Source organism: Barbatula barbatula (assembly GCF_947034865.1).
Source record: "Barbatula barbatula genome assembly, chromosome: 19".
Classification (NCBI taxonomy): Eukaryota; Metazoa; Chordata; class Actinopteri; order Cypriniformes; family Nemacheilidae; genus Barbatula; species Barbatula barbatula.
Window position 1 is genome coordinate 13,868,424 of NC_136782.1, and position 23,631 is coordinate 13,892,054.

General features: G+C 39.6%; 2 protein-coding genes across 6 annotated transcripts in view; both read right to left on the minus strand.

Moving 5' to 3' along the window:
• The window catches only part of trarg1a (trafficking regulator of GLUT4 (SLC2A4) 1a), a 9,431-nt gene extending 7,294 nt beyond the window's left edge, over positions 1 to 2,137 (minus strand). Inside the window, exon 1 of the mRNA XM_079481451.1 lies at positions 368 to 2,137. Coding sequence (XP_079337577.1) covers positions 368 to 757 — 390 coding nt within the window. The 5' untranslated portion in view covers positions 758 to 2,137. The remainder of the gene's footprint in view (positions 1 to 367) is intronic.
• The window catches only part of aipl1 (aryl hydrocarbon receptor interacting protein-like 1), a 27,973-nt gene continuing 5,978 nt past the window's right edge, over positions 1,637 to 23,631 (minus strand). Inside the window, exons 1-7 of one of the 5 annotated variants that reach the window (XM_079481445.1) lie at positions 8,228 to 8,601; positions 8,028 to 8,139; positions 7,453 to 7,632; positions 4,673 to 4,861; positions 3,892 to 4,068; positions 3,635 to 3,776; positions 1,637 to 3,439 (exon numbers count right to left, since the gene is read on the minus strand). In XM_079481445.1, the coding sequence (XP_079337571.1) occupies positions 2,853 to 3,439; positions 3,635 to 3,776; positions 3,892 to 4,068; positions 4,673 to 4,861; positions 7,453 to 7,632; positions 8,028 to 8,123 (1,371 nt within the window). In that variant the 5' untranslated portion in view covers positions 8,124 to 8,139; positions 8,228 to 8,601 and the 3' untranslated portion in view covers positions 1,637 to 2,852. Of the gene's footprint in view, positions 3,440 to 3,634; positions 3,777 to 3,891; positions 4,069 to 4,672; positions 5,735 to 7,079; positions 7,633 to 8,027; positions 8,602 to 23,631 lie in introns of those variants that run through there. The other 4 variants (XM_079481444.1, XM_079481448.1, XM_079481446.1 and 1 more) reach the window with 4 other exon arrangements.

Consider the following 23,631-nt stretch of genomic DNA (forward strand, 5'->3'; position numbering starts at 1 on the left):
GTCTAAAGAGCAGCCCTCAAAGTTTTGAATGCTTCACTAACATCGAAAGCAGGCTGCACCAATTTTCTGGCGAATGGATCGTCAGCACGCAGCATCCAGGCCGTTTACTGCGAGCATATGCAGGGCTGTAAATCACACCTGTCAGGGGGATACTGGGGCTTGTCTTTGGACTGCGGCGTTCCGCGCTTTGCATACGCGCCAGGGCTATTAGTACTGGCTTTACTGGACTGAAAAACAATCGTTGTGTGAGTTGACATGTTCAAGCACCTTCAATTGTGTGCCATGCAGCAGTATATAAACGTGAGCGCGTGCCAGACTTCATTTAAAAAAGTGCCAAATTATCTCTGATCACTAGCTGTCTACTCACCATAATTGAATAGACCAAAGCAACGATGCTTAGCGGCCACACGGGACAAAAGCAGGATAAAATGACCAATATGAGATAGTCTTTAGGTTTCTGCTGCTCTTGGGCGGTGTTGCCGGTTGATGATGTGCGGCTCAGGCTGACTCTGGACGGCGACAGGGGTGCCAATCCGAGCTGCCCCACCGATCCGGATCTGAGCGGCAAACTGTGGCCGTTTTGATCCGCATCGAGAGCATCACCGCCGACGCTGACGGTAAACGAGCTGGATGGTTTAACCCCGGGGGTCTCGGCGGCTGTTGTGAGAAGTTTCTCGGTCTCTTGGGACTCCGGTTGCGTGGCGCCGCTCTCCCCCAGGTTGGATTTAGCGAACTCCGCATCTGTGTTTATCGCCATTCTGCAAATCCAAAAGTGAATATGTCCGAAAGAAAAACTCCCTTTAGTTGAAATATCGTTTAATCTTGTCAGTGATCGGACGGTGCTAGTTTCCCATCATTTACTGCCGGACGAACAGCTCGTTCTCCAATTTAAAATGGATATTATTACTTATTTCGTTATTATGTTTATGATATGAAAGTCTGGTAAAAGATGTCCCGTAGTAAACTAACCAAAACAAGTCAAAAAGCCTCTTAGAAATTAACGCATAAAACAATAGAAGTATCCTCCCATTTCGATTTGATCTTCTCCTTCCTTCCTTCCTTCCTTCCTTCGGTCGGGTTTAATGAATTTGACTAAGTTCCGCTGGTGGGTATTTCAGTCCGGATCAGAATGCTCCTGGTCTCCTCTTGAGCGCCCACACACGATGTACTAAACCACAGAGAGGCGAGTCAGTCACTCACTCATCTAGAGTTCTGCATTTCCACAACACACCTAACAGCATTAGCCAAAGAGCTCCGATGAAGTGCTGAAACGGTTTTCACGTGGAACGATAAAAAGGTGCCCTGCTCCACGGGAGAGTCTTTTGTCTGTTGTTATGTTGCAGGCTGAGAATTGCTGTTGGCACAGAGCGAGTGCTTTGTTTCTCTCTCAGTCTGATGATGGAGCAGCCAGGGTCCTGCAGGACTTCTCATGCAACACTGACACTGTTCTTCCCCAGAGGATGTTGCAACACCTCCCTGTATCTCTGCGAGCCATTTAACTCTTTGCATATATCATGACATGTTAAACTATAGCATATTTAAGGGTATATTATAGGCTATATAGGTTATATATGATTGCATTAGAAATACTGAAATATTGAAATAGCCTACCATTTAAAATAAAGAACATGATTTTAGTTGAAAATGTTTTTTATGAGTAGTTCGCCTGGCAGAACTTTTTTGAGATATCTAACTGATATGCGTCAAATTTTTTTGACATGCTTAATTCAGACTATCACAGCAGTCTAGGTTTACGATACTTTATCATTGCTTATTTGAATTGTATAGCATTTGTTGAACAGTAGAAAGCCAATAATGTGCTGGGGGTTTAAAAAATTCATTTTCATTTAAACGGCCCTGCAGAGACAAAAAGCATATGTTATGTTACATACACACTCATATTCTTACCATACAAACATTTTAAATGACAGACTGACTAGGTTAACTGTGGATGATGCTCGTTGTGGATGATGCTGAATTATCCATGTAGTTTTCTTCTTATTTAATCCCGGATACACAAGGAGCATGTGGATGTGTTGGCAAGATGTGCACAGTATCACAGGGGAATCCTCTTACAGCAATATCACATGACGTAATGGCATTGATCCGGTCTGGGGCTCTCTTGTGTTTCTCAACAGATCCCATTGCAAGATTTCAAAAGCCCACAGCGTTATTCATTCGCTCCTGACATCACGTGTTTGCTGTCTGTTTCTCTATTCAGCTTTCCTGTAGCTCAGTGGTTAGAGCATGGCACTAGTAATGCCAAGGTCACGGGTTTGATCCCAGAGGATTGCACATACGAATGTATAGTATTATGCAATGTAAGTAGCTGCGTCTGCCAAAAGAATGAATGTATTCAGCACTTTGAAGAGTGAAAACGTATGTAATCTTTTTAGATTTAAAAATATTTTCCCAGTTTAATATACCGAGTCAACTATCAGAAAACGATTTAAGATTGGTTGAAGAAGAGAAACGGTGTGACTGTAGCATTATCAAGACAAGGCTTTGTTTGTACACGACTAATGCAACACTTCAATGCGTATGATGTTAGCTTAAAATGGTGGATTTATGTATCTTACCATCAGCCAATCTTTCTAATAAAGACTAGTCCTTAATATAACCACTACGCTCACATTTGTGAAATAAAACAAAGGAATAATTATATACTATTTGCCATCTCTTCGTTTCGTTTGAAGAAATACTGTTTTTATTGGATCATTTGGATAGACTACAATGACAATCCTGTAAATCTTACATTATAGATAGCATCAGGTCATCAGGGTTTAAATGTGAATGTAGCCTAAAGCCCGTTTTTTTCTAGAGAAAAAAATCCAAAATATTCTTTAAATACTTTAATTTATAGTAATTTGTTCTGAAGACATTAGTTCTTGCACTGCATGTTCTGGACTGATAGGCTCTGGGGATGTTTGTTCGGAAGTCGATTGCTCCAGAATCATGTGTACAGCATTTCTTTCTTCTGTGGTAGCTTGTTCTCTGCTAGTTTCTTCTGGAATCACATTTTCTGTAGTCATGTCAGCTGGTCGTGCTGAATACATTTGCTCTGAAGTTTCCAAAAAATATTTAGCTGGAGTTGTTTGCAATAAACCTGCTTGTTCTAGATTGGTTTGTTCTTCGTGTGCTTCTTCCAGAGGTGTTCCGTCTTGTTCTGGGGATGGTTGCTCCAGAATCTCTTGGTCTGGAAGCTTTTGCTCCAGAGTCTCTTGTGCTTCTGATAGTTTTGTGAACATCCCCTTGTACGTCAATCTGTCCTCCTCATTTTTTAAGTCCATACGCATTTTGAGAACTGCTAGCTCTTTCTTGACCGTCTTTTTCATTCCCGGATCCAGATCCAGCACTCTCATGAAATCAGCTCTTGCTTCTGCTTCATTCCACACTTCCATGTGCGCTTTACCACGCAGAGAGAAAGCTTTCATTGTCCCTTAAAAAACATTCAATTAAATTAGTTAACACAACGGCTTTTTGAACACCATGTGAATTCGAACATTTAACTCTTTGATTTCTTTGATGTGTAGAACTATTGATGACATTAATTGTGTGGTGTAGATGATATTGCATGTTTTGGTTATAAAATAATGGACAAAAAGGATCTGGCATACAGTACTAATGTACACACCGGGGTGTTGGTTGATGATGTCAGATGTGTGTTCGATGACCTCATAGTACTCCTCCATGTGCAGCAGACACTGGCAGTAGTTTAAAGTGAGTGTGTTGGCCATCTTCTCCAGTTTAAGCCAGGGAGCTTCCCATGCCTTCTCCTGAGAAATTTCTTACAAATCTTTATGTATTCTTTAATATACTTTTCAGATAATAATAGTAAATTCTGGTTTTGTAGTAATACATTAACAGTCAGATACAGGGTTCTATATCTACCTTTGACTGCACATTCTTGATGCAGACGATGGCTTCTTTATATTTCATGGTGGCATCCTCGAAACGGCCCTGTTTGAAAAGCTTGTTCCCTTGACCATGAAGCACAGGTACAGCCTTAAGTCGCTCTTCATCATTCAGAGCCCATGACTCTCTGTCATATTCACTGGGCTGTTGTACCTGTACCACATACACAGACTAAACAGTTTATTCTTATTCTTATTCTTATTGTGGAGAAAATAAACCTTAAACTGATGTTTTAAAGCGACTTAAACAATGTATTTATTTCCACATAAAGGTCCCTCAGGTCCCTAAAGATTTTGAAAAATAACCCCCTAGCGCAACCTAGTGGTCGATTGTGCGTACTGTTACAGTGTTGTAGAACTGCACATTTAAGAGCCACAGGCCAACGGTCTGTAGTCATAAAGTCATCAGTTGTATATCTGAAGAGTTTGGTTCCAAAATGACATAACTCTGTTTTTAAGATTTTTCAAAAATCTAGTTTTTTATTGTGTTATCATGTTTTCATTGTGTTTTATTGTGTTAGTTAGCTGTATTCTTTAGTTATTATGGCTTAAATCAATACAAGCCAATTTGATTGATATTAATTGGAAGGCAAAATAAACAACATAATTATTGAAAATATTAAGTTATCACCAAACTCGTCATCTCATTAAAAATGAGAAAATATTTATCAAAGTGCGTCCATGCAAATGTCCACTCATTTCTAAGTTAATCCAAATATATTGTGTAAATCTCAAGACATCTGATAGCTGCTTTAGACCTTTAGAAGTTCCATTACAAAGAAGAGAGGCTGTGGTTCCTTCTGAAGTTCATCCAGATCTTCATAGCCCAAACTGTGATATGCAAACATATTGGCCATGCCACAGGTATGAATATGCCAGTCCACTGGATCCTTCCCATCTGCAATGCGTCGTAGACTCTTTGCCACGATGGGATACAACCCTGTGTGCTGCTCGACCATAAAGGATAAACATAAAAAATATATATTTTATTTTCCGCGGGAAAGTTAAAAATGATTGCACAATTTCAACTGTTCTTGAGTTTATCATAAGTGTGTATCTGTCCAAAGTGTCCATAAATGTGTTTGCCATTCCTATGATTCTCCAGTCTGTTAGCCACAGTAATCTATTTCAGATGGTACCTCTGGATGGCAGTAGTAAACAATGATGATAATGCAGCAATGTTGAACAAACTTGGATTAATCCCATTTTGTAAGCACTTTAGCCTTCACTCGGTAACTCACTAGCTTTTCCAAAGCCTCCGGCCTGTAGATAACCATGAAGGTCACTGACTTAAGTGCCAGCCATTGGGTCTCTGGAAGTATTTACTCTGGGCAAATGGTTATCTGTTTACTTTAGCTTTGACACAAGTTTTGTTGTGAGTGTTATGAGGCCTGCATATGAAAATGCCTGATACTTTGATGAATGCTTTTGTTTTATGATTTTGAGTTTGGTTGTGCTATCAGTTGATTTCCCACAACCTAATTAAACACATCAAAACATTACTCTGTTTGTTTTAGCATCCTGACCAAGTTATCACAGCAACATTTATTCAATGTCAGAAAACCTTTCTTTTTTAATTATGTATAGCACTTTTTATAATATAGACTGATTCAGAGCAAGAAACTGTGTATATCGTTCAATTTTTGCATTATTTTTGAGGGACAGTATTTGGTGGGGCAGAAATAAACGCTGCCTTTGAAGGTTTAAGAAAGGTTACAATTTATTGCCTGATGATCTGAACACATTTAATGCTTGACACATTATTTAAAAACAAATAAGCAGAGGCTTTCAAGCCTCAGTTATTTTATAGGTCAGTTATCCTAAGGGGAAAGTGGGGTGGTTTGTGCCAGGGGGGAAGTAGTTCCACCCCTTGTTTTTGGAAAACCATAGAAAAAATTGGTCATGTGACCACATAATTTTGAAAAGCCATCCATTTTACTCATCTTCCAAAGAAGAGAGACACATGGCATGAGAAGTAAGCACATTTTAGCTCAAAAAACTGTTTTTGTCTTTCAAAGTAAAATTTCTATGATCAAGGTTTTTTGATTGTAGTGTCTGAACAATTATAGACATGTTGGAAAAACATTTCACACTGTTTAAGTGCTATAGCAGGCTACACAATGTGTATATACAGTGAGCATGATGTTAGCGTTTTCACTGCTGGATCATGCTAGTTTTCAAACTTGTGGGTGTGGGGTGATTTGTGCCAAAGGGCCTGGGTTAAGTTGTGCCAGTGGTATAACTCACCCCCACTTATGATTATTTTCAACATATTATTAATTTGTAATTGTACATTGTACTCTTACATTTTAGCGCCTCAACTATTTGACATACACACACAACAGCGAAAATAATAGGGCTGAAAAACCGAAAATGAATGAAAATTAGAAGAGAGGGGCTCTGAAAGTGTCCAAACCAACCAAACCCAAAAAGAAAGCGACTGTCTACAGTAGAGAGTGACATCTCCAGCGTTGCAGGTAAACCAGATCCTATAACTACGTTGGATTGGTGGAGAAGGTTGAGGGTGGAGACATGAGCAAAAAAAGGCAAAGTTGTAAGAAGTCTGTGGATGGAAACCACATCTTTACATTTAAAAAGAATTATATAGAAGTCATCCCTAGAGGTGATGTGCTCAAGGAACTACCCACACCCCATAAACAGGTACAGCCAGAAGTTTATATTCCCCTGCAGCATTGAGAAGTGGGATGTTAAGGAATAGACAAGATAGCTAGGCCTATTGTGTATTTAATTTTTTGTGTTTTCCCAAAAACTACAAACTATGACTTATTCCAATAGTTTAATAAGGTGACAATATCTAAATAAACCTTAAATGATCAATTTTGTATTTCATTTGTCTTGCTTTCATATAGCACTACAGTTCACAACATTAGAATGTTCTGTTTTACTTCAGAAATCACTGGCACAATTTACCCCAGCGTATTCTCCCCAAAGGCACAACTCACGCCGCGTCAGGGTCAAGTTGTGCCACAAGACCACTTTTTTCCCAAAAGCTATATTTCTGAAACAATTGATTTCAGATCCAAAGTTATTGTTCTCAGGGATGCACCACATCCTGAAATATATGTACATTCTCAAGTTGAAGGCATTACAGTCATGGCCTTACTTTAAACTTTTTTTTGTAAAAACTGGCACAACTCACCCCACTTTCCCCTATGCCTCTATTCCCACAGTTTAACAGTATTTAAATTATTTCAGTCTTCAGTATACTTATTTATAAAGATATGTGTTATACACTACTAGACAACACAATACGTGGTTTACATGTATATTAGGATCAGTTTAAGAATGAATATATGATGGAATAAGTCTGATTTTCTCACAACTTTCATGTGTCTTTGTATTCTATCAGTCTTGTACATTAATATTGACCATATGTCCCTCCTGAGTTTTGTTTCTATTTAATTTTAAAAGACATTGGACTGAAATTCCCTATACAAGCCACATTATACCAATACTTTTATTCCACCTAGTTTATTCCCTCAAATCACTGGTGTTCATAGAGGATTGGAAAACTTACCACGACATCACACCAGAACTCGGCCACCTCCCCTATGCGCATGGACGTCAGTAGAATCTCCCAGACATCAAGTTTAAACATGTTCCCGATGACCACTTCCATAGGTGTACCTACCTTCTTACTGTCATCTATGACTGTGTGCTCATCATTGCAGAGCTGGGTGCGGAAATGGAAGGTCACCTGTGACGAATGCAGAAGAATATGTTAACCCATAGACCCTTAACTCATTCTTCTGCACTAGTTTACTTTGGGATGTATTAACAGACATTACTAAAACAGTCCTTCAACATTTAAAATCCATCATATCATTTAAAAACCCTTGTATTAAACATCCATTCTTTATGTTGAAAACAAAAGCCACAAATTCTCTACTATACAGGTTTAAATTTACACACAGCAGTCTTTTGCTTTTACACTGAAACAGATAAGAATGGCTCATCATATGAATAATGGATCAAAGTTATCCCTAAATTTTAACCGTTTTTATTTGCAGTGAACTACTTTACTCATCTCAACAGAACTTGCATTGCATTTGCATTGAAACGTATCTCACTGTAGATGAGCATCAGATATACCTTAGTTCCTGTGACAAATCTGGGCATCTCACCAGTCCCTCCATGCAAAATGGCCTTCCTGATCCCTTCAGCCCCTAGCATCATGCTGTCCTCCATGATGTCCAGTGTATGTCTGCTTTTAAAGATGTATACGTGTATTAGAAGTTTATATTGGAGTGTTTGTTGTCACAGCAGGTGGTGAAAAAGATGTAAAGACTGACTAGCTCTTCTGGATTAAGAAGGCTGGAATAACAGGATTAGGCTCAGCCCCACCCTCACATATCATTCTCATCCACAGAAGGCTTTCCTCAGCATTTTCACACTACATCCATCTTCAACCAGAAGAGTCTGGAAGCTTCTGGGAAGCATCAATGAAAGAAGCAAATGTTCCTTTATATGTTCCATCTCACGGTAGTTCACAAGCATTCTAGTAGTAGGCTATATAGCTGGCTAATGGACTCAGTGACCCTATCACACACATGTGGCAAGCAGCTGGATCTCTAGGGGTGTGTTCAAGCATTGCCTTTGCTTGAGCTCCAGCAGAGAAGAAAGCTTGGAACGACCCGTCTGCTTTATGGCTTTTTAGGATTGCTCTGGATTACAGAAGAGAGCCACTCGGTTTAATGCAATTATAGCTTTTACAAGCCATGTCAGAACATTGTGTGCAGGCCAGTGGCATATCTGAACTCCAATTAGACGCTGCAATGTTAGAAAAGTTGCAAGTTTTTTAACCTTCTGAAATGTAATGGCCACAGCTGTCCCACTTTCTATACTGTTGTAATGTGTTGGGTGTCCTGCATTTCCTCTGACAATAACCGAATGTACTTTAGTGTGCATTCCTGACATCATGTGGTTGATACTGTGTTGCACAATGTTGTAGAAGAAGTGGCAGTCATCTAAAGTTCATTTAAGACTATGCATCGCCCTCTGCTGGACACGGTGTGCGCTGTGAGATCTTTATTTGGCTCTATAGAATTGTTTCAGAGGCAAAATGACACTGGTTCCAAATCTGATCTATATCAGAAAGGAATAGTTCACCTTCAAAAGGAAACTTATGTCATCGTTTTAAACTGCAAAACACAAAAGATGTTGGTAATCAAATACCGTCCCCATTAACTTCTATTGTATGGACACAAAACCAATGGAAGTCAATAGGGCCCAACAGTTTTCTGTTACCGACATTTTGTGTTCTGCAGAAGAAAGAAAGTCATACCGCTTTGAAATAACAAGAGGCCGGGCATGTAAATAATGAATTTTTACAGGAGAGTTATCCATTTAATATAGCCTATGCTGTGTAATATCTGATCCAGTCAGTGCAAACATAAAATCATCCTACATAATTTCAAGAACATTAAAATATAGCCTTGATAATGTTAAATGTTTACTAAGTTCATGTCAAAGTTTGAAATCATAGTCAAATGAATGCTTGGAATCAAACTTTGATTCTCGTCATCGCAAAATTAGATTATGAGACTTTAGCCTGGATTTCATAGACTGAGTAACATTTATACTGTAAATCATATTATATCATGTATACTAAGTCAATTTAATGTGCTAAATAAAGGCAACCTGTTGCTAATAATATTCAAGACTTGCCCAATATTTTGTCCCGACAATAGAGTTACTAGGTATGTCTGAGGTTTATTTTAAACACTTCACAGATGAAAGATCTTCAACGGCTTCAGAAAGTGAATTTATCACCATGTTACCATGGGAACAGGCCCCAATCAATCATAAAAGCATTATGCTGTTTTTATTTTCTGAAATACATGTAATTTGTGTTGTGATTTCAGTATACCCCAGTGAATTAAAAATGCAATTAAGTGTCAATTTACAATGTTGTGCAGTGAAGCAGATGTAAGTGTTTTACATGCTGGTGCTCCACCTCTTTAAAGAGGTTGTTTTCATTGCTTGCTCACCCTCATATCTTCTGCAAAACACAAAAGAAGATATGTAGAAATGTTGATAACCGGACCAAATTGGACCCCATTGACTTCAACTGCATGGACACAAAACCACTGAGACATTTCTCAAAATATCTTCTTTTGTGTTCCACAGATGAAAGAGTCATATACAACTTTTGATTAATATGAAGTTATAAATCTTATTTTTATTTTCTTCTGCTAAACTATATGGATGGTGATTCCTCAGCGGCCACGAAGGCAAAATAAACAGTAATGATGCTGTCACTGAGGTTTGGTGTCATAGTGAGTCATGGAGACTGCGTCGGATCACCCACGCATGCTGTGCCACTCTCGTTTGTCTGCCTGGATAGTGCAGTCTGCATCATTGAAATAATGCTACAATGAAAACCTGAATAATGAAAAGTATCAATGATCTGCTCATGTAATGTGACACTCACTGCATGGTGCAAAATAAAGCTGCGATCGGGTATTCATGAAGAGATAAAAAGGCTTATGACAGGTGTAGACAGGTGCTGGTGTCACTGGTTTGTCAGCGTTAAGCTAACATGATGAGGCCCACATAGGTATACGTGCGTGTGTGTGTGCGTCATTCACTCTAGCTGTTCTTCTCTCTCAGCCTCTTCATAATGTGACAGTGTGCTAATCTGAGGCTTCACGAAACTGTCGGACGCTTCCTGTACGGGGAGAGGAAGTGGTTTCTGAGACAGTCGGTCTTCTTCAGGAGCTTGTTTCTATGGCTTTTCACACATACTGCGTTCTGCTTTCAGGCAGCAGGACATGTGCGGGGAGCTAAGACATGCTTCAATCCCCCGTGGTTTAGTGAACGTGCGTCAGTGTTGCTTTACATTGGACGTGACATGTTCTCCACCCCCACTGAGTCATTGGCCAACACGTGTGGACATCCTTTTGCACGGCATGTATTGGACCCAACCTTAAAATGTTTAGATAGGGCTGGAGCATGATGATTCTGCAACAAGACTGAGAGGGCTAGGAATTATGAGACCTTTGACTGTATATTGCTATGGGATTCTTATATCAATACCACTGAATCATTCACACTAATAATAAACATCTGCAATGAAGTGAGAGTATGTGTAATACACGTGTGCTCCAGCAGGAGGGTGTCTGTTTGGATAAAGCGAAGCAGAGAAGAGCTGCCTGGGCCTGCAAGCAGACACACCTGTATAATCAAACAGTGTGTTCTAGAACATTCTAGAAATAATCTCAACCCAAAGTTGTGTGTTCCAGTAAGCGAGTAACTGACGGATAACTGACTTCAAGATTTCATGATGTGCGGAGATAGTCTGAAAGTTGAAAATTTGATAAAGTTGAGGAGACTAACTGAACTGACCCAACGTTGCAACGTTACTAGATCACAAACATGATTTGTGATTTTACTTCTGAATATCTCTGTATGCTGTCATCTAATAAAAAGTTACTTTAAATATGTAAAAAAAACAATAGTTGATATGACAGGGGGATTTGTGTTGCTCAGATATTTATATTGCTTAATGGAGTTTTCAGCGGATTATTTACAGTAAATATCATGTTTGTCTCAGAAATGTATGATAAATCAATATTAACAATAAAATAGAGATGCTAGCAAATATGAAATCATAGATAAGATCATTTGAGTAACCAGCGCATTACGGCTGTCACAATATTAGATTCTTGTGGCAAAAAGATTTCATAAGAAGACATACACTGGACATCACGTGTTGAAATGTTTTTGTTTCTTAATAAATAAATCAGTCAAATCAGACCCGGTATTAGGCTGGCTCGAGTGTAGGGGGAACTTTAACGTTCTTGTGGGCAGATATATCATCAAAGTTCATTGCATGCATCATTTTCTCATTTTTCTGTGATTAAATTGACGGATTATTATTGAATAGATAATATAAATAATAATAATAAGAATTCTGTACTTATTTATCAAGTAATTTCTAACTGTGTTAATTGGAGGGGCCAACATTTCTTTCAAAAATCATGTTTTTCATTATTTAATGTTTTTTATATGTTAGTTTTATGTTTGATGTGTTATGCTGTATTTATTATTTATCAATCAAAACAACCCAACTTCAGATATTAATTGGAATTTATAATAAAAAACATTTATGTTTTTGATGATGTTTTTGCAAATTAAATTACTTTATTTTGTTTATGTTCAGTTGAAGGGAGGTGGAGAAAGTTTCATTGTGACTCTTGGGGCAAGTTTGAAACGGGTGGTAAATAATCCACAATATTTTCATATGTACAATTTACAAACACAATATTGATAATTATGTGTTTAATATCCTGGTTATTACCGGTATAATATCACAGTCAATATCGGCATATTGTGACACCCCTTGTTTGAGTTCATTTTGAACATACTTTGGTATCAAAGCAAATTTAATCAAAATGTTTGACATTCTGGAGATTTCATTGTTGGCTAGAAGCAAGAGCTTAATATAATCTTATTGATGATTTCATGTCAAGATGTGACAGTATTCTGTCCCATATATAACGCCACAAGCCACTACTCCTGTCAGGATAATTAATTCAGATTTGACAGTGTCGTGCTGGCCTTTGGGATCCAGGGCAACGGGTGTCTAGAAATCTCCCCGCTGGAGCCTCACGTACCTCCCCTCGACCTTTAGATACATACCACTGCACATAGCAGGCAGTTCAAAGGGCACATGAGTGAACGCACACACACTGAGCCCTTGCTGACACAGCCACCTTCCCAGCATCATGTGGGACGAGCTTTTCTATAAGCTATGTCACTCAGGGAGACCAGCTGAGCGGGATATTCTGGGATGGCCCGTAGCCCAGACCTGAACCCTAAATGCTCTTTAACCTCTTTGGACTTCAGAGTCTTCCACGGCAGATCTCTGACAGACTGCCATTGGGCTTCCCAAGCCAAAGCCTTATCACGAAAGATTCTGGTAATAATACAGTCTAAGCATAGCATTACTTAACAGACAAACAGGTCACCGTACTGTGTACTGACAACAAAGCTAACAGTGATTTACTGTGAAGTGTAGCATTTTATGCATCGAAGTCGACACATTTACCCGCATGTCATTTCAAACCTGTTTGACTTTTGACAGAACACAAACTAAGATATTTTAAAGAATGTTGGTAACCAAACAACATTGTGCCCAATTGACTTTTATATATGAACACAAAACCAGGGTGTGACGAGATCTTGTGGCACGAGATCTCGCAGGATCCGAACACAATTTTCCTTACACAATAAGGTCGCTCGATATCAACGTCACCACCATCAAGCCTCTGACAACTTTTTCAAACTTTATTAAAAATGTGTTCCCTCGAAAGTAATTACTCTGTGAATGAATCTGTATCTACGTTTTAAGAGATTTGTGCCCATGTTGCATTATTTGTGAGCTTTATATGCGTGATGGCGTCTAACGTCCCTGCCAAAGGAAGTAGTCGGTTCGAAGACACAAATAAGGCTTTAAAAATATTACAAGCGAGTTAGAACTGGTGTGTTTAAATATTGTTTATTACAGCATAATATAATTCGTAAAAATATTAGTTGAATGCGTTTCATAAAGTACAAGTTTATTTTATAATGCCAACATTTTTTGCATTTTGTGTTAAGTTGAATAAAAGATTTTTCCCAATATATTTCATCATTGGGGATTTCTTTTAAAAGTTATAAGAATCCATTCTCGTGTCTTGTCTCGTAAGATAAGTGTCTCGTCACACCCCACTGAGACATTTCTCAAACATTCAATTATAAACTCCACCTCAAAGACATGCTTTGCTCATCCAGGCCTTTTGATATTTGGTCGCATGAGCAGAGCTTTCAGATACACAGCTGTTAACTCACTGTACCACTGGAGTAACTGTGGCGAGATGCTGTCCCGGGGAGCAAGCAGCGAGTGGTGTGCTAGGGTCCCGCTGGTCTCTGGGGGGAACCGTGTGGACCCAAGTCAGAGCCAGACACGTGTTTCGAGACCAGAGACTGAGGCAGCCAGCCGCAGGGCTAAACTAAAGCTGGGATGCATTATCACATTCCTCCACGCAGAGAGCCAAAGCAAAAGGTCCACTAAACAGTGCACTCTCCAGAATCCAGGCAGCGGGGAAGTTGTGGAAAAATACAACATCTTCAGTGTTTATTTAGCAGTGTTACTGAGGAATGTGCACCGTTACTTTGCAGTTAGCGTAAAATACATGAACTTTAGGATGAACAGAAGAAGGGAATAGGTGGATGTTTTATCCACCACACCTAGTTTAATGATGATGCTATATTAAAATTAAACCTCATGCAGGGGTGTGGCAGAAATCCTTGTTCATTTGGTCCGTCCGGGGTTAAGGCAGGGATTAGTGGACAGTTTCTCAGAAGGATTATTTCTCCTCTTCCCTGTGATAATGATTTTTCCACTACACCACTGCTGTTAGATATGATGATGGCCTTTAAACAAAAACAATGCACGTGATAACAAAACCCATGCAAGTGAATGGGTGCTGGTTAACAACATGCTTCCAAATATCTTTTTTTGTGTTCTGTGGAAGAAAGAAAGTCATACAGGTTTGAAACGACCAGAGGGTGAGTTAATGGTTGTGAACACATTGTGTGAACTTTCACTTTAACTCTTTGTGACACAAATCTTCATCTTCATACAATGAGACCCCAGTTCATACCAAAACATTTCATCAGACCCACCCAAATGTACTCACTGACCTCCTCTGAAGCCAACACACCCTCCACTGTTGAAAATTGGGTCAATTAGCCATAAGAAAGACAGTGAGAGCGTGGGAGAGTTTGAGGGAACGTGTGTTCAAATCTTTGTCGCCTATTTTGATTATAGCGTCCAACCTGTGTTTGCAAAAGGCTACTGACAATTTCTTCAAGTATGCTATGTAAGTGTATGTCCAATGAAGACTTTGTTCTTAAAGTAATAGTTCACCTAACAATAAAAAATCTGTCATCATTTAATGTCATTTCAAATCTTTATGACTTTCTTTCTTCTGCAGAACACAAAATAAGCTATTTTGAAGAATGTAACGGCGGTTCCCATTCACTTGCATTGGTTATGTGTCCATACAATAAAAGTCAACTGGTACCATCGATGGTCGGTCACCAAGCATTCTTCAAAATATCATCTTTTGTGTTCTGCAGAAGAAAGAAAGATATACAATTTTGAAATGCCATGAGGGAAAGTAAATGATGACATACATTTCATTTTTGGGTGAACTTTCCCTTTAACTCAGGATCCTGGGATGCCTGAATTCTCTCTTATCAAAGTTTATTTATCTCCCTGCTAAAAAAACAGATAATTTGAATGCCTGTCAAGTCAAAACAACTGAGAGCAACATGGGTCAGTGTGGGAAACAGCGCTGTTCTTTCTTTAAACAATAGCACTAGGCTTCATGCCATCCTGCCGTTGCCATGTCACCCTGTTCACAGACTATACTCCTCACAACGAACCAGGAACTACATACTGTCTTCAAACCTCTCTGGACTGGAGCACAGCACATTTACTAATGCATGTGTGAGCGAGTGTCCATGATAAAGTTAAACGATTGTGTTTTTAGTAGTCATTTGTATATGTAGAATAATATGCATGATATTGCTATTTTAAATTGTAATGGATACTTCTAATGATATTTATAGAGCTGGTATAGTCATATGGCTGAAAAATTACTTGAAGACTTAATTATGGAAACAATTGTAACCATTACCGGCATCATTTTGGAACCTATTGTGGTATTGCGGTACATCTTCATACCTAACTGCCTATAAAAACAGACTGTGGTTAGTTGCTTTACATATTGGTCAGACAATCTCTTTAGGAAGGCACACTGCAATGTCCACCCCTGTTGTATAGTGTACTTTAAACTGGCCCTGACTGACACTAGCCCGGCATAACCGACGGTAACAAAATAATAAGATAAAATGGTAGTTGTAATTAGTGTCTTCATTTAATGAACTATAAGGTTTTTAAGCTTTCTAGAAGTTACATAAAAGCCAGTAAAGAAGGGAATAAAAGTAGGCATCATGTCCCTTTAATGAGATTGTCTAGCTCCGGCAGTTCCCTGGTCAGACTTTCCATGGAATTATATAACCAGAGTTTAAGCAGAGATGGGAATCATCTGGTGGACAGGTCCTGCGGTTATGTCACTGCTGGGATTAAGCGTGAAGATACCGCGATGGCAAATTAATGATAAAAGAAAATATTCTGCCGGACCTCCAATTTCCACATTCACAGTGACCCTCTAGTATGTTCCTACACAATTTTTCTTGGATCTCTTGCTAATCAAAAACTCTCCTCCTGTCCATCTACCACCTTTGAAATACACCCATTTAACCCATTTTCCTAATATTCCATGTCTATTTTGGATGTGCCACATGCATCACACTGCTTCATTTAACCAGGACGCTAGTTACTCATACATTAGTGGCTGTACATTTGCTCTGAGTCATCAGGACCACAGACACCCTACATAAGGGATTTTCCAGCAGCATCTGATAAATTTACAAGACTGAAGAGAGCAGCTATAAACACAAGGCCCGCACATAGACCTGGTGAAATGGGCGTTTGTTTTTGCTTGGAAGATGAAGTTGAAAAAAAAGGAGAGTTCACCCAAAAATTACAATTCTGTCATCATTTACTCACCTTCGAGTTAAACCATAGTACTATAGTTGAAAATGGTAGTCAAGTCACCCAGAACTGTTTCCCTCACTTACTTATTTTGGGGTGAACTGTTCCTTTAAGTTTAAGTACTGATACATAGTGTATTGTGTTGAAGTACTCGTAGATCTGTGTTATTTGTAAAGGCATCAGACTGCATTCACACTGCCTGCAGCAACCAGCACTGCACTGCATGTGAAATTTTGGCACTTATCTTATGTTTGCAACAACAAGATACATTATTATGCAAGACTGTAGAGTACAAATACTTGTCAGCTTGGGAGTTAAAGAATAAGCATTTAAAATCACATTACATACTGTAGTACATTCATGTGACTCATTCCTGAAATGAATTTTGCTAAGCAGCTTTGCCACACCATCGTGACCATAATCACCATAACCTTTCGAATGCTTTATAATGATTTTGTTTCTGCTCCCTTCAATACAAGTGTTCCTTCTCGAACAACAAGCAGTCACAAAACTTTGGGACATTGTGCAGCACCGCATTACACTCCATGCTGCTTGCTAATCAGTCCGGTTACATCATACCCACTGTGCAACAGGTAGACTATGGTACATTGACCTGGTGAAAAAGGCACTGGCATGCCATGAGCCCATGGGCAAAGGTCGGGCAGGATTGTGGAATGCTGGAACAGTGTTGCAACATGGATGTTTCGTCAGGTGAATGATCTCCTACTGAAACTCAAGATAATCTGATTAAGCAGCTTTAACCCTGTGGAGGGGAAATTTAGATGATTGAAAAACCCCTTCGCACCATGTCTGGGGCTGTACGCTCTCACCGTCCAAGCGGTCCATGTTGTTGCATCCAAACAGACAGATTTTGTGCGAAAGCGAGTGGAAGCATGCGTGGAAAACATGCTGTGATGAGCAATGAATTAGAAATTTCTGTTAATGCAAAAATCCCAACATTCGATTCCACACGCATGCATAGGCCTACAATACAATTAAAAAACAAATAAAGAGTTCAAGTGAACTGAAAAGAAGTCTGACAGTGGAGCCTTAACTGCATGCATAATTTCAGCTAAATGACCCTTTTTGGGTTTGCAAATTATCTGAAGTGTTCAATGTTGTTTGAAGGGCGGCTGCTCACTGACTGGAGATCTAAGGCATTTTTAACCCTGTTGCAGTTACTATGAGGTATCCTGACCTTTGCCATTTGGGTACTTTAATGCACTTGAGGGGTGCCTGCAGCAAATTTTAAGATCAAGCTTCAGCAAAAATTTAATTGAGCTGAATTGCTCTGTAACCTGTATCAAATTCATAGCCTGTATATTTAAGGAATGCCATTAAATTTGCTGAAAACTATTTAATATCTCGATAGTCAAAAGAGCTCTGTGAAGTATTTTGTTTACAACTGCTGGAGAATTTAATTCAGACCACTGCACTAAGAGGTCAGAACAAGACCTTTTCAAATATGACAATGTAAAAGAACACAAAGGTAAAATGATTATCCCTCACTTATTTCCATCCCAAACTAAAGTTTCAGGAAATTTGACTCAAGCATACCCGTTTGTTCTCTTGGCTGTCTTTGTTCAATTATTAAACATTTGTAGATAATTTAGACCCAAAATACATATCAAATAAAAAACAGGATTCAAATTTCCCCATTCCCACTTTATTTTTGTTTGAGCAGAATTACATCTTTAATCACATTTTGATAAACACGGAGATCTGTGTCCTCCATGAGAAGCAGAAAAGCATGGCAAGAGGTTGGAGTGCAAGGTTCTGATAATAAAATGCTATCTATGGCCTAAGTGCACCTTCAATACAGACTGGCTAAGCTTAAGAGGAGCTGAGACGACGACCCTCAACAATCTTTTAATGCACTTGTGGGGAGATTGACATTAGACTAGAGCGGATCAGGTAGAAAATCTTCTCCTATGACCTGAAGAAGCCCTTGTGTGGAGGTCAGAGCCATATGCAAGTTACATGTGTCTAACATCTTATCTAAGTTCGAAAAAAATGTTTTGATGCATTCCTGATGGAGGGAGAAAAAGGCGGACCACATTTCCGGCACAAAGCATCTGTTTCTGCTAAATTGCAAGACTATTCTATCGTTTTCATCTGGCTGAGAGGATTTAGAAAGTACTGTTTTCATATCTTGTTTTCGGCAATGAGGCCAGCCTCGAGGTAGAGTTTACGGCTTGCCTAGGGTCAAGTGATTTGAAGAGGGTGTGTATATATGGAGGCCTGTATGTGCGTACACAAAGTCTGACCAAGGTCGGATTCGTACACTTTGTTCAAACAAACTGAAATCATATTAATGCCACAGTATAGCCTCAAATGGGAAAAGGAAGTTACATACGCATTGCAGGCTTTCATTAGTCATTTCCCGGAGGAACTTTGAGACTAAGAAAAACACGTCAAAGCCTTGGCAAGCCTCCAGAATACATAGAAACATATATAAGAACAATAAACTATTGTTTGAATTGTTGTTCAAACTTGTGTTTTTTTTCCAGCTACACATCAGACTAGACAACCGCTGCTCCGGCAGCAATGCAAGATGGCCATCTTATTCAGTTCAGAATGCCACTCCCTGCCTGCTCCACACCCAAATAAGGGCAAGGGGACCTCACCGGGCAAGGAATTTGGCTGAGTCAGCACAGACCCTGCTCAGTATCCTTTGTTCATGCCCGAGAAGTACGAATAGCCAAGCTTAGATGGCTCACCTCACGTGAGCTTGGGGGAAGGTTGCTGGAGAGAAAATAAAAAGTGGAATCCGTCTGATCCAGGATTGGTTGAGAAGGCCTTAGCCGTCTGGAAGGATTCGGGCTTTAACCCACAATGCCTTTACCTCTGGATTGTCACCCCGGATGTGCCAGGAAAGAGCCAACCACAACAGTTCTTCAGCTGGCAGCTTTAGCTGGTACACAACGACATAAAGCTTGCCAGTGAAGAACTGTTGCAGGTCAGCCAAGTGGCTCCTCAGAGTCTGTTCCAGAAGGAATTGGGCGTGGTTGGACCTGCGGGGTAAAAAAGAAAGAAAACGTTGTGTGACGTACAATAAGACAACAGAAACAAAACGTACAAATCAGTTATAATATTAAACAACTGTAGCGATGGTACATTTCATGTATCATCTCACAAAACTCCTGTCAAATTTACAAGCAGACAGAGTGGAAAACTAAATCCAGACAGAGTGGAAAAACGAAAAACACTGTGACTGAAAAAGAGCATATTTGGATAAATTTTGAACAGTAGCTTTCCCATTTTCACTGGCAAAGCCACGCAGGCAAGAGAGACAGAGCAGTTTAGTCATGTGTTCTCTGCCCCTGAGGTATTGCAGTCCTGCTACCGCTTCAGCATTCATTCACTCCGCTTAGCTCCTGCCTCTAATTGAGTACAGATAGATACGCTGCCTGCGCGCAGGACAAAAGCTTTTGATCATGCCAGAACGGTTCTGCAGCTAGACTATATACCACTCGCACAGCATTAAAAGTCTCCTCATTCAATCGACCTAAGGTTTAGTTTCAAACGAGTCGGATTCATTTAACCGAAGGAGTCACCACAATAAGAAATCTCTTGCGCACAGTCAGAAATCAAGCTATTCATTCTTCTCTTAGAGAAGTACGTGAAGTATGGTTTCATTTCCTCTCAATGTTTCTTCTTTCACAGACAGCCAGTCTCCAGGCTTGACTCGCCCATTGATCTGCATGGTGTTAAAGGTGGCTCTAAAGCTCTGCACTTTTGCTGTGGTTTAAAGGCGAGAGCATACAGCCTCTGTGAACCCAATGACCTCGCTGAACGATGAAAAAAGGGGCCAAAGCGCTAAGTAAATCCAACTGGATCTGGACTTGACACTCCCTACGCAAGAACACAAACTTGCTTCCTCTCTCTCACTTTCTCACATACATACACACATGGTTTGTGCATGCTACCCCACCATCGAATAAGGTTCAAACTTTTGGTAAACAATTTAAAAAAATTAAAATGCATATTTACTTTTATCCGTGGGAAAACAAAGTACAATTCATATAAAGAATCATTCATGCTCTAACACCAATGACTTGCAAACAATAGCTCCTGCCAAACAGCATGAGTTATCTTCCCATACTTATTTAACCATTCAACAGGGAAACGGACAGTCAATGCATCTACTTTGCTTTCAGTGACAGAAATCACATTCGGTACCAGCTTCCCCCTTCTGCTGGGTCTTGAGACTGTTGTTATCAGACACCCGGGTGGTGATATTGACCTTTGTCTGAAGGCGAAGATAAGATCCTTCTGTCCAGGACACTGCAAGCAGGGAGGGCTGACGGCTTCGGTTACAAGACTTAAATGCACAAACCACTGTCTAGATTCACACTTTAATATGCTCTCTACTAGTGACACCCATGGAATTGGGACACCCTATTGAATGAGCGCTACACAGACAAGACAATGCTGTCTGTGCAAACATGCATTTATGGAAAACCAGACACTTTCCAAACCATTTCATTGAACAAAGCATTAAACTATTTTCACTGGTTGTCGAATGGCTTTCAGGGATACTTCACCAAAATAATTCTGTCATCATTTACTGACCTACGAGTTGTTCCAAATCTGTAGAAATGTCTTTGTTTTGATGAACACAGAGAAAGATATCTGGAAGAATCTTTATAACCAACAGATTTTGCCCGCGATTGTCTACCATAGTAGGAAAATATACTGTTAGTCAAAAGTTCCCCAGAACTGTTTGCCGTCCTACATTCTTCACAATATCTGCTTTTGAGTTCCACAAATCAAAAAAAGAAAGAAATATTTTTTCCTACTCTGGGAGTCAATGGGGGGCACAATATGTTTGGTTATAAGCATTCTTCCAAATATCTTTCTCTGTGTTCATGAGAACAAAAGTATACAAATTTGGAACAACTCGAACTAAGGTGAGTAAATGATGACAGAATTAAACATTTTGGGTGAAGTATCTTTTTAATGTCCCCACCCAGTCAAGATTCCTGAGAGCCACGGTCTTCAGTACCAAGTGGTCAACGCTGGACATAATGGAGCACGTTTAAACGCTCACCGTTTCAAACACTCCGACTCCCTGACAAACACACAATGCATGAAAATACTGTCGTGCAGAACACAGTGTTCCCAAGGAGTGATTTATTGTAAAGATGTAGAACCTTCCCAAACAATTACAGTCAGTCTGCTCCACAAACCAAGGGAAAACTTGTTTTCCAGCCTACAGCTTTACATCCACACGCAGTAAACCATTTCAAATAAACCGATTAACTAACACTTCAAGACGTGAGGACACCTTTACTTTTCATCTCTAGAGTACTTTGTTGAACTCAAAGTCTTGCGTCTGAGACATCAGCTGTCTAGGCGTTGCGTTCAAAGCGGCAGCATGCTCACGTTACCAGGAGACATCGAACAGCTCGAATGGCAGATGAGACACGAAAGTGCATTTCAATCTAATTGCCACAGACGCTGGATTTAAAGCTGAGTGGCGAGGAGCGGTGATTGTCCAACAACTGGAAGACAATAGGAAGAGGCAGGGGCGTAGCACAGAATCTCTGGCCTCTGCAAAGGCAATATGTGGGGCCTCTTAATGCAATTTTTTAAGTAAATTGTTATATTTATTTATGAATCTCATTTCTGTATGAATTGTGATATATTTAATTATTAATAGATCACCTCAGTATCCCCTTGAACATGAATTGACAGTTTAAAAAGTTTAATGCAAAGTCGAGATTGTCAAGAAAAAATAGCTCCCCTCTTATACATTTTTATTAAAAATACACAAGCACATCTTTTTACTACTTGCATATTAATTGTTCTTTTCAACTTTAGCATGTTACTATTTTAAATGAATGTTTATATATTATTAGGGATTAAAAGAATATGTCAGAAGAACTGCCTCAACGTTGCACATTTCAGAAGTTTACCTCAATACGCAGATAAAAACAAAAAGATGCAAGTTGTTTGTCCCTTCAACAATTTTTTTGGGTCGTCTGCAGAATATAACTCTCATAGTATCCTGCCTTATTTTTGTGGAGGCTGAGAACAGCGAATTTGGTGTTCATTTAGACCACCGTACTGAAACAAAAATATTTCCGACACAAACACTAATAACAAATACTACTTTAATCGGATCAAGCACTAGCTGTAAAGTGCATTGTACTTCATCTACCTGTCGATGAGACTATCAATAATCTGCTGTGAGCGGCGTCAGGAAAAACAGACTGTAAGCGGGAAATGGAAAACTCTGGGTTAGGAATACACAGATCTCTTGCGGAGTGATGACAAAATGCTTCACGATCTATGGAAGTCTATTCTACTTCACTCATAGAGCCTATCGTGCAGTTCACGACGAGGCATGCAGAAGCTTCTCAAATTTAGCGGAGAACAAAAGTTGCACAGACGCGCAGTATAGGCGAACAATTTTTAAATAATAATAAATATAATTTCAGGAACTTCAAGGCCCCTCACATACCAAGGCCCTATGTACTCAGTCACCCCCCCCCCCCCCCACTTGTGACGCCCATGGGATGAGGTCAGAAGCAATATTTTCAAAGTGAGTACACCCCCAAAACAGGAGCAGCGGACATACAGGCAGATCCTTTAGCTGCCACACAGCTGTAACATACGTCTAACATAAATCACCAACCGAAGTGCACTGAGGATCAATGCGTCAGTCATCCTCTTCAGCGGTAATCGAGAAGCAACTGATGGAGAGGGTGGAGGAGGGATCTTTAATTAAAATTAAATTCCGTATTTATCTAACCGGAAACCCAGCAAGGTCATTCCTGAGTCGAGATAATGATTATTAGGGGTAACCGGCTTTAAAGGTGCACTCGCAACTAGTCAGAGGCCGGTGGTGCAGATGTTACATTCCTGTCATGCTTGTCCTGTCAAGCAGGAGCTTTCGGAGGGAGTACAGTAAAGAAAATAAGAGGAGAAAATAAAAAAAGAAAAGAGAGAACCACACCCAGATTTTGAAACGCAGGAAAGTCTCTTGTCTTTCTGTTACAGCGAAAAACCATAAACTGGTTGAATGCAATAAGAATCTCTGGATGGAAACCGCTTGAGCCCTGAGGGATAAAAGAATAC